The 16458-nt window shown below is 62.9% G+C and overlaps 1 protein-coding gene across 1 annotated transcript; it reads right to left on the reverse strand.

Moving 5' to 3' along the window:
- Nucleotides 1–4831: 4831 nt before the first annotated feature.
- Nucleotides 4832–10285, reverse strand: LOC136566536 (TBC1 domain family member 24-like). The gene is made up of 7 exons (XM_066565717.1): nucleotides 10183–10285; nucleotides 8081–9116; nucleotides 6859–7017; nucleotides 6453–6516; nucleotides 6099–6194; nucleotides 5690–5960; nucleotides 4832–4977 (listed from the first exon to the last, which is right to left on the reverse strand). The coding sequence occupies exons 1-7, from the start codon at nucleotides 10283–10285 to the stop codon at nucleotides 4832–4834; spliced, it is 1875 nt and encodes a 624-aa protein (XP_066421814.1).
- Nucleotides 10286–16458: the final 6173 nt, after the last annotated feature.

Raw genomic sequence — 16458 nt, forward strand, 5'->3', positions numbered from 1 at the left:
GTGCCCCTGCATCCCCTCTGTTCCCTGTGCCCCTGTGTGCCCCTGCATCCCCTGGCTTCCAAGTTCCCTGTGTCCCCTCTGTTCCCTGCATTCCCTGTGTCCCCTCTGTCCCTACTGTTGCCTCTGTCCCCTGCATTCCCTGTGTCCCCTCTGTTCCCTGTGTTCCCTGCATTCCCTGTGTCCCCTCTGTTCCCTCTGTTCCCTGCATTCCCTGTGTCCCCGTGTCCCCTCTGTTCCCTGTGTTCCCTGCATTCCCTGTGTCCCCGTGTCCCCTCTGTTCCCTGTGTTCCCTGCATTCCCTGTGTCCCCTGTGTCCCCTCTGTTCCCTGTGTCCCCTGCATTCCCTGTGTCCCCGTGTCCCCTCTGTTCCCTGTGTCCCCTCTGTTCCCTGTGTCCCCTCTGTTCCCTGTGTCCCCTGTGTCCCCTCTGTTCCCTGTGTCCCCTCTGTTCCCTGTGTCCCCTGCATTCCCTGTGTCCCCGTGTCCCCTCTGTCTCTGTGTCTCCTGTTTCCCAAGTGCCTCCTGGAGCCCCTTCAGGCCCTGCCAGGGGCTCTGAGCTCTCCCTGGGACCGTCTCTGCTCCAGGTGAGCACCCCCAGCTCTCCTCGGAGCTCCCCAGGCTTTGATTTCCACTTTCACCCCATCATTGTCCCTGTGTGCTGCCCAGGCTGCGCTCTGGGTCCCCCGGAGCAAACAGAGACCTTTGGGTGGCTCTCGTGTCCCCAGCAGCCCCAGCAGGGCTCTGTCTGCTGCCATCCTCCCGTGGATGAAACCCAGAGGCTGTGTAGGAGGTTAAAAATATCCCCATTCATTATTTACTCCTTGCAGCAAGAACCCGCTGCTTTGAAGTGTGATTATAAATACAAACACCCTCAGAAACCCCGCCTGCCCACCCCTTCCCTGCAGGAATATTTGCTCTTTGTCCTGCTCTGCTCTCCTGTGAACTCTTCCAGCTCACCTCCTTCAAATGCATATTTGAATTTCCCTTCAGTGCAAATCAGCCCTTTCTGGAAATGCATTTCCAGGGGTGCATCCCCCTTTGCCTCGGCAGCCTGGGAGCTGCTCAGCTGTGACGGGGAGACCAAAACCAATCCTGCTGTTTATCCCAGTATTTAGAGAGCTCACAGAAATGGGGACCAAAACCAATCCTGCTGTTTATCCCAGTATTTAGAGAGCTCACAGAAATGGGGACCAAAACCAATCCTGCTGTTTATCCCAGTATTTAGAGAGCTCACAGAAATGGGGACCAAAACCAATCCTGCTGTTTATCCCAGTATTTAGAGAGCTCACAGAAATGGGGACCAAAACCAATCCTGCTGTTTATCCCAGTATTTATAGAGCTCACAGAAATGCACGTACAGATAATCCCACGTAGGTGGAAAACAAGGAGCATCATCATCACCCACTGAAGTGTTCTGCCACTCCTTCTCAAAACAGAAACAAAGGAATCTTCAGATCAGCCCGAGGGAATAAACACGTTCTCCTCTATCTGAAGGCAGAGTTCCTTTAAGGTTGACCCGACTTATTTTCAATAAACATCTTTCCCTCCCCCAGCAGATCTGAACCCTTTCTTTAGAGATAAACTCCCCGTGGGGGGGCCGTGCATTCCAGGTTTGGAGTTTCATGGGGAGCCAGGCGCCCATAATTCCAGGTGTGAGCAAGGTTTTAGGGATAAAGGGTGATGTTTGTTCACTAAAACACGTCTTGGAACATCCTCATCTTGGATGTTTGCTCACTAAAACACATCTTTGGCATGCCCCATCCCTGGCAGGTTGGACCCTGGGGCTTGGAGCAGCCTGGGACAGGGGAAGGTGTCCCTGCCATGGCAGGGGTGGCGCTGGGTGGGCTTTGATGTCCCCTCCAGCCCAAACCATTCGTATTGGGGATGGTATTTTTCAGATAAATGACTACAAAGTGCTGAAAACAATCCCCCAAGGAGGGAGGCAGGGAGGGACGGTCCCACAGGGGCCTGCATGGCCCAGCTCCCCTCCAGGGAGGGGAAATTCCCTCTTGGGAGGGCAGTGCCCATCCCAGGTCCCCCTCTGGAGCAGCCAGACCCTGCGGAGCCCAGGGCAGCTCGGCTCTGCAGGGCACCAGAGGGGGATTTTCCACACCCAGCACCTGCTGCATTCCCAAGGAAAAGTCCAGGGATGCCTTGAGGAATCACCCAGCTCTGCAGGGGGGAAACAAAACCAGCCCTTGGCCCAGGGTTAGCAATTCCAGGGACTAAATTGTGTGGAAACAGGGATGGAAACACGTTTGTTTTGATACATGCTGTGGGTCTGACTGGAAAAAACACCTGCAAAACCCCTCCTGTGGCACTGAAGGCTCTGCTCCGGTTGGAAATTTCTGCCATGGGACATTAGGTGTGGTTCCAGACGAGCTGGTGGCAGTGACAAGGAATTGTTTGTGTGTGCAGCAGGTGGGTGGGAGGGGAATCACTGCACGGGGCTGGGAGGGGGAAATGGGAAGGATGCAAATGGATCTGACAGGGGAGGGAGATAAAATCACACCAGGACCTTCTCCCCAGGTGCAAGGGCAGGCGGGGCCCATGGATTTCCCATTTCAAGGCTCTGGAAGCTGCATTTGGTGAGAGTGAGGGGAGAGGGCAGGGAGGAAGGAAGGAGAGGAGAAGGAGGGGAAGGCGAGCGTTTGTGTGCTCCAGAATCCTGGCTCTGGACAGAAATGTCTGCTGTGGGCAATGGCAGAAGGAGGAGGCTGGAGGCACCCCCTGTCCCTCCCTCCCCACGCATCCCCTCTCCTCCCCAAACCCTCAGGGGCCGTTTCTCTCCGGAGACAGCCCCGTGGGAGGCAGTTCTGGGGTGAGCCAGGGATGGCTGGGACACCTTGGGCTGCTTCTGTTACAGTGCAGCTGCACGGGGAGCGCACGCAGCCCCTCGGCGCTGCCCCCCTCGTGTGCCAGTGTGGGAACTGCTGAGCCCGGCCCTCGGGAGGAGCAGGGCATCCACAGCCCCCGGATCTCCCGGGAAATCAGCTCCGAGCGTCACAAAATGTGCTTTTTGTAGCGATTTCTGGTACACGCCAGTGGCCAATTGTCCCTCACCGCTGGGGGGGCAGGGGATGAGCCAGACCTGCAGGAGAGATTGTCCCTTCCACAATTCCCCGTTGTTCAGAGCCACCCCGGGCTGCTCTTTTTGTACCAAGGCTGGAGGGAGCCCCGAAAGCAGCTCAGGGAGCAGAGGGGAGCCAGGCAGGTCCCTGTGCTGCTCTGAGACGCTTCTGTGGGGACAAGGAGCAGAAATGCCCCAAAGGGATGAGCTGATGGATATTCCAGCTCCTTCCAGAGCACACGGGGGCTGAAGTTTCCTTGGGTTTCAGTAAAGACCCAAAGTCAAGGGAAATGGGCAGGGGGTGGCAGGGCTGGGCTGCCCTGGGGCTGCAGCGTGAGGGGCTGGGGTCTCTGGGGTGAGGGGTTTGGGTGCTGTGGGGCCCTGGGGTGAGAGTTTGGGTGCTGTGGGGCCATGGGGTGAGGGTTTGCGTGCTGGGGGGCCCTGGGGTGAGGGTTTGGGTGCTGTGGGGCCCTGGGGTGAGGGTTTGGGTGCTGTGGGGCCATGGGGTGAGGGTTTGGGTGCTGTGGGGCCATGGGGTGAGAGTTTGGGTGCTGGGGGGCCCTGGGGTGAGGGTTTGGGTGCTGTGCGGCCATGGGGTGAGGGGCTGGGGTGCTGTGGGGCCATGGGGTGAGGGTTTGGGTGCTGGGGGGCCCTGGGGTGAGAGTTTGGGGTGCTGTGGGGCCATGGGGTGAGGGTTTGGGTGCTGGGGGGCCCTGGGGTGAGGGTTTGGGTGCTGTGGGGCCATGGGGTGAGAGTTTGGGTGCTGGGGGGCCCTGGGGTGAGGGTTTGGGTGCTGACCCTCTCCAGGGAGGTGAGAGCAGGTCCCAGATCTCTTTATTTCCCACCACACGTCCCCTCTGCCTCCTGGCCCCGCTGCTCCCCCACCGTGTCTTTGTGCTGGAATTTTTTTGAATTCTCCAAGGGTTTGGAACTTTATTCAGCAATGGAATAAGGGGCAGGAAGGAAGAATCCCTTTCAGGGTCCCTTTCAGCACAGCAAAGGCTCAGCAGAGCTTGGGCACCCCCCAAGCCCCAGGCAGGGCTTTGCCATCCCCGGCAGCACATCCAGCCAGGGACAGGGAGAGCCTCTGCCGGTGCTGGTGGGTCCCGGGCAGTCCTGGATACCCACGGAGGCTGCAGAACCCCCTGCGTGCCTGAGGGGCTGTGCTGGGCTTGGGGCTGGGAGGGAAGCAGATCTGAGAACGTTTCTGGTGAGCTCTGGAGCTCGGTGTTGGAGCCTGGCCTCAGAATTCCCACAGGATCCACCCATGCTGTCCCTGTTGGCCCTCCCCAGGCCAGGGAGGTACGAGAAACTGCAGCCTGGCTGCCCTTCCCTCCAGCACCCCAAACTGGGCCAGACCGGGCGGAGTGGGCTCCGTCTAAACTGTGGGAGGGGACCTTGAATGTCCCCAGGGGCAGCGCCCGCAGTCCCGGTCCTGGCACTGCCTCGGCCTCTCTCTGCAGCACCACGAGGGCTGATCCGATCCAGTCTGATCCATTCTGCTCTGATCCGGTCTGGCTGATCCATTCTGCTCTGCTCCACTCCATTCTGTTCTGCTCTGCTCTGCTCTGCTCCACTCCGTTCTGCTCCACTCCGTTCTGCTCTGCTCTGCTCCGTTCTGCTCCGCTCCGTTCTGGCCGTGGAGGGGCCCGTGGGTTCCGCAGCAGCCGCCCAGGTGGCCCCAGCCCGGCCGGGGGTGCCAGCGCGGGGAGGGTCCCCGTGCCCGTGCCCGCGGGTGGCGCTCGGGGTGTCCCCAGGGCCCCTAGGCGCTTTGGAAGCCCCACACCTCCAGGAGCTGCACCTGGAAGTTCTCCCGGCAGAGCGGGGGGTTGTCGAAGGTCTCGCAGCGCTCCGTGTGTCCCCGCAGCAGGCTGGCGTCCAGGGACAGCGCTTGGCCTCCCCCTCCGCCTGCGAGGGCAGCGCGGGCTGGGCTCGGGCCGGCCCTGCCGGGCCGGGGCCACCCTCGCAGCGAGGGAAGGGCTGGGCAGGGCCGCTCCGGGCCCGGGCAGCGAACCCCGGCAGGCTCTGGGCTCTGGGGTCCCCCTGGGGCTCTCGGGAGCAGCTCCCGGGCTGGGGAAGGGGAGCTGCCCTCGCCTGCCCGGACTTTAACCCGATATCCCCAACCGGAGCTCCTGGGAGCTGATAGGGATCCCCCTTTATTGATAGGGATCCCCCTTTATCGATAGGGATCCCCCTTTATCGATAGGGATCCCCCTTTATTGATAGGGATCCCCCTTTATCGATAGGGATCCTCCCTCACTGATAGGGATCCCCCCTTATCAATAGGGATCCTCCTTTATTGATAGAGATCCCCCTTTATCGATAGGGATCCTCCCTTACTGATAGGGATCCCCCTTTATTGATAGGGATCCTCCCTCACTGATAGGGATCCCCCCTTATCGATAGGGATCCTCCTTTATTGATAGAGATCCCCCTTTATCGATAGGGATCCCCCTTTATTGATAGGGATCCCCCCTCACTGATAGGGATCCTCCCCTTATCGATATCAATCCCCCCTTACTGATAGAGATCCCCCCTTATGGATATTGATCCCCCCTTACCGATACCGACCCCCCCTTACCGATACCGACCCCCCTTACCGATATCGATCCCCCCTTACCGATGACGATGCCGTCCCGGGAGCCGGCCATGAACATGGAGGCAGTTTTGGAGGGCAGCAGGAAGTGCCTGATGGCCAGGAACGGGGACAGGCGGCCTCTGCCCTGCGCCGAGGGCACGGCCAGGTGCTTGGGGCTGGGGCTGTCCCGGGAGGAGCCGGGCGGGGACTCGGGAGCGGGGGAAGGCGAGCGCTGCCGGGAGCGCGGCACGGCCTTGGCCAGCTCCGGCCTCTGGATGAGCACCCACTCGTACCTCTCTGCCTCGGGGCGCACCTGGGCACGGGACACACCTGCTGAGCCTGGGGGAAGGCGCTGCTGCTGCCCCGGCTCTGGGCCTGGCGCAGGGAAGGGACGGCGTGGCCTGGCAGGACAGCAGTGAGGGGACAGAGGCAGACACAAACCGTGACTCACAGTGAACACGAAGCACTCCCCGGTCCCAAAAAAGCCCGATGTGGCTCCGCTCTTCTTCCTTTCGGCCCAGTCCGAGGAGAGAAAGGCCCCACACACCTGGGAGAGAGCACGGGGAGCTCAGGGCGTGGATCAGCCTCACTCGTGGCCTCTCTCCCCTCGCCCTCTCCTCCTGGCTCCCCAGCACCCCGGCTGAGGTGTGTCCTGGTGGCCAAGGTGCAGTTTGTTCTGCCCTGGCAGCTGGGACGGACCCGGGCCGGGGCAGGACAGGGAGCACAGCCCGTGGGTGCTCCAGCAGTGCCAGGGGGGTCACCCAGCCCTGGGTCCCCTTGCCCAGCCCTGCCTGGCAACGCTCACCTCCCCCTCGGTGGTTTTGATGAGCAGCACCGTGGGTTCGTAGCCTTCACAGCACGTGTAGAACCTGCAGGCATGGACAAGGCTGGGCTGGGGAGCTGGAGCCCTGGGCAGGGTGTGCTGGCTGTCCCTGGCCACTCACAGTGTGCTGGCACAGGGTGGCACAGGGGACATCCCTGCCTGGCACAGCCACAGGGCTCCCTGTGCCCCGGGCGGTGCCCAGGTGCCGGTGCCCACCTGGGCCAGGCTCTGCCCTCTGCCCTCAGCCACCCTCAGGACCCCGAGCTGAGCCCAGGAGGGTCCCCAGCAGCCCCAGGGGTGCCCAGGTCACTTGTGCTGCTCCTCCCTCCAGCACCAAGCCCTGCCCAGGTTCCCCCGTGCCCCGGCCCCGGGGCAGGTGAGGCTTCACCTCTGCAGGCTGCAGCCGTCCTGGCAGGTGGAGAAGAGCAGCAGCGGGGGGAAGAGCGAGAAGCGCTCGGGGAGCCAGGACCAGACGAGGCGCATCTCCTGTGCCGTGACCGTGCTGGAGCTGAACTTCTGCATGTCCACGGCCAGGTGGAAGGACGGCCTGGGAGGGACGGACACCAGGACGGGCTGGGGCCCTGTGCTTTATGGGGCACAGCCCCTGCAGCAGGTTCTGCCCTGCCCTGAGCACCGTGAGCTCCCTGCCAACACCCCCAGCTCTGCTGGGCTGTGTCCCCTGACAGGGTCCCTGACTGTGGCTGTGCTGTGTCCCCTGACAGGGTCCCTGACTGTGGCTGGGCCGTGTCCCCTGACAGGGTCCCTGACTCTGGCTGTGCCGTGTCCCCTGACAGGGTCCCCAGCTCTGGCTGTGCCGTGTCCCCTGACAGGGTCCCCAGCTCTGGCTGTGCCATGTCCCCTGACAGGGTCCCTGACTGTGGCTGGGCCGTGTCCCCTGACAGGGTCCCCAGCTCTGGCTGTGCCGTGTCCCCTGACAGGGTCCCTGACTCTGGCTGTGCCGTGTCCCCTGACAGGGTCCCTGACTCTGGCTGGGCCATGTCCCCTGACAGGGTCCCCAGCTCTGGCTGTGCCGTGTCCCCTGACAGGGTCCCTGACTCTGGCTGTGCCGTGTCCCCTGACAGGGTCCCTGACTCTGGCTGGGCCATGTCCCCTGACAGGGTCTCCAGCTCTGGCTGGGCCGTGTCCCCTGACAGGGTCCCTGACTCTGGCTGGGCCGTGTCCCCTGACAGGGTCCCCAGCTCTGGCTGTGCCGTGTCCCCTGACAGGGTCCCTGACTGTGGCTGTGCCGTGTCCCCTGACAGGGTCCCCAGCTCTGGCTGTGCTGTGTCCCCTGACAGGGTCCCTGACTCTGGCTGTGCCGTGTCCCCTGACAGGGTCCCCAGCTCTGGCTGTGCCGTGTCCCCTGCAGGGTCCCTGACTGTGGCTGGGCCGTGTCCCCTGACAGGGTCCCTGACTGTGGCTGGGCCGTGTCCCCTGACAGGGTCCCCAGCTCTGGCTGTGCCATGTCCCCTGACAGGGTCCCCCAGGGGCTGCGAGGGCCCAGCACAGCCACAGCTGTGGGAGGTTCCTGCAGCTCCCCCAGAGTTCTCCACAGGAGCTCCCATTTTGCCGGCTCGGCCCCAGAGCTGGGAGCGCAGAGCTCTCCTCACCTCCTCTGCACCACGGTGATGCCCCTCTCCACCAAGGCCTTCCTGTTGGCCATGTGCAGCAGCCAGATCTCCTTGCGGGAGAAGAGGCGGATGCCGAAGGCTCTCTCCAGGAGTTTGTCCACGGTGACGTGCTGGGCGATGTTCCTGGCGAAAGCCTGCAGCTCGGCCTTGACGTCGGAGCCCTGCGGCCCGGCCGGGGCCGCCGAGAGCCTGAACTGCTTCAGCAGGGCCAGGGCGATGCGGTACAGGACCTTCTGGCCCTCCAGCAGGAACACGTCCAGCACGCGCACGGCGTAGGCCAAGGGCAGCCCGGGGAAGAGCCACGAGAGCCACTCCGAGTAGACCTCGAGCACGTTGTCGGCGGCGCCGGCGATGAGCTTGTGAGCCGCGGGGCAGTGCTTGCTGGCCAGGTCCCCGAAGGTCATGCAGGAGGCCTGGTGGGCCAGGAAGGACTGGTCGATGTAGGCGGCGTGGGGAGCGTTGCTGGCGATGAGGCGCGAGAGGCTCTCGAAGCACTGGGCCTCGTCCTCGCTGTAGTGCAGCAGCAGCGCCGCCAGCGCCGGCAGCAGCGGGCTGTGCGTGATGTCGGGGAACAGGGCGCCCACGCAGATGAGGATCTTCTTCAGGGCCGCGACGCCGTGCGGGCTGAGGCAGTAGGTGGGCACGGGGCAGCCCTCCAGGAACTCGGGCAGCGGGTGCGAGCTCACGCTGCGCTTCCCGAAGAGCCGGCCGGCCACGTCCCGGTACACGAGCGCGTCGGGGGTGACGAGGCGGCAGGAGACGCGCTGGATGAGGCGGGGGTAGAGCCGGGCCCGGCCCGCGTGGCTCCCGGCCCAGCAGCCTTCCCTCGCCAGCCGCTTCAGCTCCTTCGGGGGCCGGCCCAGCACGTCCCGCGGGATCCGCGCCGGCCCCTGCGCCTCCGGCATCTTGGCCCAGTCCACGAAGGGCCCGCAGCCCCGGCCCGGGGAGGTGTCGATGTCCCAGGTGTCGGCCTCGGACGTGACCACGATGGTGACCGGGGATGAGCCCAGCCCCTCTACGGGACAAAGAGCTTTTATTGAGCGCCTCTCCCGGCCCCAGCAGCGGCGTTCCACCCCGGCTCAGGGCGCTCTGAAGTCTCACAGCCGCGTCCTGCGTTTCTTTGCTCTCCCCCGCGAAGGGAAGCGTTTCAGGCTTTGCCCTCTCCCGCTCCCATCAGCTCCGGGCCCCGGAGAAGCGTGGGGCCACGTCCCAGCTGGGTGTCGGGGCTGCTTCTCACACCGTGAGGGGCTTTTCCCACCTCCCAAAGCTCCCGGCCCCGATCAGGGGCTGCTTCTCACACCGTGAGGGGCTTTTCCCCGCTCCCAAAGCTCCCGGCCCCGATCAGGGCTCGGGCAGCCCCCGCCCGGCGCTGGGCAGAGCAGGCTCCGAGCTCCGCCTGGACAGACGGACGGGAGCGGCATTTCCCCGGGGCTCGGGAGAGCTGAGCCGAGCCCCGCCGGGGCTGGGAGCTGTCCCCGCGTGGGTGAGCTCTGCTGGGCGCTCATCGACGGCCGGGGACACCGCAATTAGCGCACTCATTAACCCTCGGGTGTTTGCACCGTGCCTGTGCTCGGCTGCTGGGGGTCAGGGATGGATTCGCACCGAGCCGAGGGGACACGGGGACAGCCCGTGGTGGCACATCGGGAGGCTCCCGGGCCGGGTCCGGCTCTGGCTCTCGCTCTCCAGCTCAGTTTGGCGCCTGCCCAAGGCCAGCGGGAGCAGCGGGTCGGGCTCAGCCTGGTTCAGGGCAGGAGCTGCTGGATCCGGAGCCGCTCGGGCCGGCTCCTGTCCCGGACACAGCCTGACCCCGGCACAGTCCCGGGGGCTCCTGGCCACAGAAACCAGGCCGAGACAACACCGGGGGGCGATCAGGGGCTGCTTGCAGCCCAAATTCACCCCAAATTCACCCCAAATTCCTCTCTCAGGGCGCTGCTCAGGTCCCGCTCGGTCCCGCATTCGCCCGGCCCCGGTCCCGGCACGGGCGGGTCCCGCTCGGCCCCGCACTCACCCCCCGGCCCCGGTCCCGCACTCACCCGGCCCCGGTCCCGGCACGGGCGGGTCCCGCTCGGCCCCGCACTCACCCGGGCCCGGTCCCGGCTCCTCGCCCGCCGCCGGCTCGGCCATGGGGAAGGCGGCGGCCGCGCCCCCGGGGCAGCGGGGCAGGCTGAGCCCCAGCTGCAGCATCTGCCAGCTCGGCCACCCCTGCCGGGCCCCCTCTGCCCCGCACCTGCCCGCGCTTTTAAGGTGCGGGCCGGCCCCGGCCCCGCCGTTTATTTGGGGTAAACACAGCGAGGGGTGGAGCGGCTCCGCGCCCGCATCGCCCCTTCCTGCCCCAATTCCGCGCCGGGCCCGGCCGGGGGCTGTAAACACCCCGTGGGCCGAGATAGCATCAAACAGCAACACGGGCAGTAAACGAAGCCTTGATTTTCCCGAGGATAACCTTCGTGCTCCCGCTCGGGCTGCGGCTGCTGCGGCCCGGCCCTGGGGCTCCGGCGTTCCCGGTGTGCCCCCGGGAAATGCTCGGGACCGATCGGTTCCAGCCTCAGAACGCGCTGCAGAGCTGCAGAATGAGCGCTGTGCTCACCGACAGAAGGGCTGGGCTGGAGGAAAAGCGGCCTCGAGCAGCTGGAGAGGCTCCCGGGGCACCGCCCCGGTCCCACAGCGCTGCTCTCAGCTCGGGCTGCGCTCAGCGGGCACTTTTATAGGCATCCTAACCTTTTAAAGGATCTTTATTTGCCTTTAAAATCGGATTGTTTCTGCTGTGGTAAGAGCAGCTGCAGGGTGTCCTGGCCAGGTCCGGCTGCACCTGCAGCGCCTCCCTGAGCATCCCCTGGCCCCGCGGCACCTCCCGAGCACGGCTCCCTGCTCCTCCCCTTCCCCTCGCCCTTCCCGTGCTGTGCCCAGACCCTCGGGAGCAGCTCGGCTGTCCCTTCGCCCCTTCCTCCCTTTGCCCCTGACGGGCGGGGAGCCCCGGCAGGGTCTGCGAAGGCTCCCGCCGGGCTGCGCCGGGTGCCGGGGGGCGAGGGGGTCTCGCAGCGGGAGTTGTCCTTATCCTCATCTCCCGATCCTCCCCAAAGCCTGCCCGGGCTCCCGACGGGCGGTTCTGCTCCACAGGCTGCTCCCAAAGGGGCAGGGCCGGCCCCAGCCCCGCTCCCGGGGGTCCCCACCCGCGCCCCGCGCTGCTCCCCGGGGCCGAGGGGCCGCTCGTTCCCTCTGCAGCCCCAGCCCTGCCCGGCTCCGGCAGCAGCGGCTCCTTCCCGCTGCCTCCCCGGACCCCGTGCGCCGCCCTTATCCTCGTCTGCCTTTGCCGGGACAGCGGCCGCCCCTCCTGCCAGCCCCGCAGCTCTGACACCTCCGGCAGCCGCTCCGAAGATGGAGATGGAAGTGAATTAGGGACAGGGCGAAAGGAAATGTCGCTTCATGCATTTTTAATGGCGAAATATGAAATATGTAGAGGCCGCGGGGCTCGGGCTGAGCAGCGCAGCCCAAGGCCATGAATGTTTGATGGCCGCGGCTGCGGGAGCGTCTCCGGAGAGCCGGGCCAGGGCCCAGAGCCCACCCCGTTATCAACATCGTTATCACTATTGCTGTCATTGTGCCCCGGGCAGGAAGGGGTTCAGCGGGGTTTGGGGCTGGGGTTTTGGATGGGGGGGTCTCAGAAACCCCGAATAAGTGGGATTTGAGCAGTATTTTCTCTGCCTTTGGAGAGTTTGGAGGTGCAGATTAAATTCCTGCTTTCAGCATGGTGAAGTATCAGAATTGCACAGATACACCTCAACATCAGCAGACCAATAAAAAGGTTGCTGCTCAATGTGTCTGTATTTATAGAGGGCAAAGTTCTCTCCTGCCATCAGGGCCACCCTGAGGAGCCCAAAGCCCAGGGGAACGTGGGGCTGGTGCTGTTTGGAGCCTTTGTGGGGCTGGAACTCTCCGGGCTTGTGTTTTATGGAAACATTGCAGGGGTGGCTGACTTCTCCATAAAATCATTTGTCCCGTGCCCTGTGTTTTCCAGCTTCCTTTAATCCATTAACAGGTAAAGGGGAATATTTGGCAGCGTTTGATTCTACTCTAAACAAGGTTCCCACAAGGAGAGAGGTGTTTCCATAACAGAAATGCCTGTTGAGAAACCCACGGCTGAGCAGTCGCGTGTCCTGTGCCTCCTGAGTGCTGAAATGCAGGGAAATGTCTTTGTACAGCACTGGCCTTTTAGGGAGAATGTAAACAGGTGTTTATTTTTGTAGTACTTTGCAATTAGAATGGCGGAAAAATTTCTTGCTTGTTGCTGAGCCAAAAATAGAGCACAAAATCTAAAATAGAACAAAAAAACCTGTAGGGTAAGATAAGAATCCAGCACTTGCCGTCTGTGAAACTCTGCTCCATTGAGCTGATCTCAAAGCTTCCACTGGATTCTTTTTTTTTCTTTTTTCTGAAATGGAAATGGAACTCTTTTGTTCTCCCCTGCAGCGGGAGCCAGCAGTGGGTCTGTGCTCAGTGACTTTCTGGGCCGTGTCCCCTTTGTGCTTTTCTGGGTCAGTTCAAGGCAGTGTTCTGCACGGTTTTGGGATTGGGGGGAGCCACACAGGCTCTGTGTCCATAACACACAAACCACGTTGGGCACAGCCTTGGAACAATTCTCTTTTTCCTTCCACGAGTTTAAACCACCCAATGAGATAATTCCTGGAGAAGAGAGAGGATGAAAGAGATGATAAAACGCCAGCCTTGCTCCTCGGCTGGTGGCCAGCTATGGACAGCAAAGTGACTCTTCCATTTCCTCCTGCAGGGTGAATTCCCAGCCCTTCCCAGATGTGGATCTGGTTTCAGGGGTACAGGCAGAGAGACCTCAGGGCCTGGATCTTGTGCCAGGAAATCCAACTTTGCTCTCTTGCCTGAGCCTGGCTGGGAGTGGGTCTGTAGGGAAGGGGCTTGGAGAGAGCTTGGAAGGAATTTGGAAGGAGCTTGGGGGGATCTCAGGAGGATCTTGGAGGGAGCTTGGGGGGATCTCAGGAGGAGCTTGGGGGGATCTTGGGGGGATCTCAGGAGGATCTTGGAGGGAGCTTGGGGGGATCTCAGGGGGATCTTGGAGGGATCTTGGGGGGATCTCAGGAGGATCTTGGAGGGATCTTGGGGGGATCTCAGGAGGATCTTGGAGGGATCTTGGGGGGATCTCAGGAGGATCTTGGGGGGATCTCAGGAGGATCTTGGAGGGATCTTGGGGGGATCTCAGGAGGATCTTGGAGGGAGCCTGGGGGGATCTCAGGAGGATCTTGGAGGGATCTTGGGGGGATCTCAGGAGGATCTTGGAGGGATCTTGGGGGGATCTCAGGAGGATCTTGGAGGGAGCCTGGGGGGATCTCAGGAGGATCCTGGCAGGTCCTGGCAGGAGCTGGTGCCAGGCACGGAGCCCCAGGCACTGCAGGGCTCAGCTGCCGTTCCCAGCTCGGGGTCCCCCTGCAGTGCTGGCAGATCCTGGCCCAGCTTTGGGAGCCTGGAGGTGGCAGAGCCCCCCTGGAATGTGCCTGGGGCTGACTCTCGGCTTTGCCCTGCATTAGAACAATCAGCACCTGGGCTTTGATGGAGCTGAGCACTGACACTTGCCTGGCTGGTGCTGCTTTTCCAGATCTAATCCAGGCCTGATGTGACAGCCCACGGTGCCCAGGCCCTGCTCTTGCCAGCAGCCCTTCCTTTCATTAACCTTCCTGCACCACTGATCACATGTTTGCTGTCCAGGGCCTGGGGCTGGGAGCTTTGCCCTGGAATTAAGCTGCTTTGCTCTGCTCAGCACTCAGTGAGCTCCACATCCTGTGAAAGCTGCTCTGAAGCTGTTTCTGGGCTGCAGGGCTGGGCTTTAATGCTCCCAGGGCTGATCCCAAGTGACAACTGCTGCAGGACTCTCCCTGGCTGGGGACAGCATTCCTGCCCCTTCCAGCCCTAATTAAGGAGCCCCTGGAATTCCCAGGGCAAGGCTGGGCTGTTTGTGTGCCCCCCTCGAGCAGGGCCAGCTCCATTTCCTTCAGTGGGGATTTCCTGACAATTCCAGTCTCTTCTGGCCCTGTTCCTCCTCGGGAGGATCTGTGCAGGCTGTTGGAGCAGGGGCTGAGCAGGGCAGAATCCCCAGGGTGTCACTGCATTCCCAAGGCAGGAGGGGGAAAGCAGCCAGGAATGGGGACTCTCTGGGTGCCACTCACATTTGTAAGGAATCTTGCACAGAAACAGGGAGAGGCGTGGAAAGGAGACCCCGGTGTTTGACAGAAGGGTTAATCACCTGGAAATCTGAGTGTGGAATGTGTTTGGAGGGAGTGAAGAGGAAAATGAAATAAATGAAATGAAATGTGCCCAGGAGCAGCAGGCAGGCTCTGCTTTGGTGTTCAGGGTGATTAAGGGAGATGTTGTGATTTAAAACAAGTGGGGTTTAGTCACTTTTAGCCAAAAAGGGTTTTTTTTTCCTATTTTTCTTTCAGAGAGGTTGCCTGGAGCCGGAGCGCCGTGCCCGCGCTGCCGCGGCCAGGCAGAGGAGCTGCGGGCTCTGCTCGGGCGATTCTCCAGCAGCGCTGCTCCATCCCACGGCCAGGAGATGTCCCCAGCTGCCCGGGATTGCTGCAGGAGCCTGGGCTGGGCTGGGCTGGGCTCGGAGCCTTCAGTGCCAGCAGGGCCCGGAGCCCCCAGTGCCCCTCCCAGTGCCCCCCCAGTGTCCCCCAGTGCCTCCCCCCAGTGTCCTCCCCCCCAGTGCCCCCCAGTGTCCCCCCCAGTGTCCCCCCCAGTGCCCCCCCAGTGCCCCCCCAGTGCCCCCCAGTGTCCCCCAGTGCCCCCCCCAGTGTCCCCCCAGTGCCCCCCCCAGTGTCCCCCTCAGTGCCCCCTCAGTGCCCCCCCAGTGCCCCCCCCAGTGCCCCCCCCAGTGTCCCCCTCAGTGCCCCCTCAGTGCCCCCCCAGTGTCCCCCCAGTGCCCCCCCCGTGCCCCCCCAGTGTCCCCCCAGTGTCCCCCCAGTGTCCCCCCAGTGCCCCCCCAGTGCCCCCCAGTGTCCCCCCCAGTGTCCCCCCCAGTGCCCCCCCAGTGCCCCCCCAGTGCCCCCCAGTGTCCCCCAGTGCCCCCCCCAGTGTCCCCCCCAGTGTCCCCCCCAGTGCCCCCCAGTGTCCCCCAGTGCCCCCCCAGTGTCCCCCCAGTGTCCCCCCCAGTGCCCCCCCAGTGCCCCCCCAGTGCCCCTCAGTGTCCCCCAGTGTCCCCCCCAGTGTCCCCCAGTGCCCTCCAGTGCCCCCCCCCAGTGTCCCCCCCCAGTGCCCCCCCCAGTGTCCCCCCCCGGTGCCCCCCCCAGTGTCCCCCCCCAGTGCCCCCCCCAGTGTCCCCCCCCGGTGCCCCCCCCAGTGTCCCCCCCCAGTGTCCCCCCCAGTGTCCCCCAGTGCCCCCCAGTGTCCCCCAGTGTCCCCCAGTGTCCCCCCCAGTGTCCCCCCCAGTGCCCCCCCAGTGCCCCCCCAGTGTCCCCCAGTGCCCCCCCAGTGCCCCCCAGTGTCCCCCCCAGTGTCCCCCAGTGCCCCCCCAGTGCCCCCCCCGTGCCCCCCCAGTGTCCCCCCCAGTGTCCCCCAGTGTCCCCCAGTGCCCCCCCGGTGCCCCCCCAGTGCCCCCCTGCCCCGGGCGTGGCCACAGAGGGGTGCCCAGCACCGGGGGGCACTGGGCAGATCAGAGCAGCTCCATAAGAACCCAGTTAAAAACACCAAAACAACGGCAGCGTTCTCGTTTAGGTCTGGGTGTAACTGAAATCATGGAGAACGTGAGAGATCCTAAAATCCCTCTCATTCCTTCTGTTTGTGGAAGTGCTTTGGGAAAGAGGAAGCAAAAGTTTTATGAAGTCAGCAAATCTGCCTCCTTAGATATTTTTATGCCATAGATTTTGTTTTATGTGTTTTACTCATTGTCTATAAAGCTATATCACATATAATCTATTTTATATTATTATATATTCCAATAACTCTGTATTTTTAGTATATTTTAGCATTGGTATTTGTTATATCAATTCTATAGAATTTCTTGGCAAACGGGGAAGCTCAGGCTGAGCCAGAGAGGGAGCTCTGGGCAGGGCAGTGTGCAGGGTCCCTGAGCTCCAGCTGGGCTCTGGGACAGGGGCAGGGGCTGCCAGGGGCCTCAGAGACCCCCGGGGCAGCACAGGGCACAAGGGCCAAACCTGGGCAGAGGAAGAAGCAGAGAAGATGAATGAAGAAGAGAAGGGAACGAAAAAATTCCAAGTCCTGGACACAGTGGTCAGTCCCCCTGACACCAGTGATCAGTCCCTCTGATTCACAGGAATTGTCACAGTGCTGGGAGGAGCCCCTGGAGCTGTCACAGTGCTGGGAGGAGCCTCTGGAGCTGT

The sequence above is a fragment of the Molothrus aeneus genome, chromosome 25 (assembly GCF_037042795.1).
Source record: "Molothrus aeneus isolate 106 chromosome 25, BPBGC_Maene_1.0, whole genome shotgun sequence".
Classification (NCBI taxonomy): domain Eukaryota; kingdom Metazoa; phylum Chordata; class Aves; order Passeriformes; family Icteridae; genus Molothrus; species Molothrus aeneus.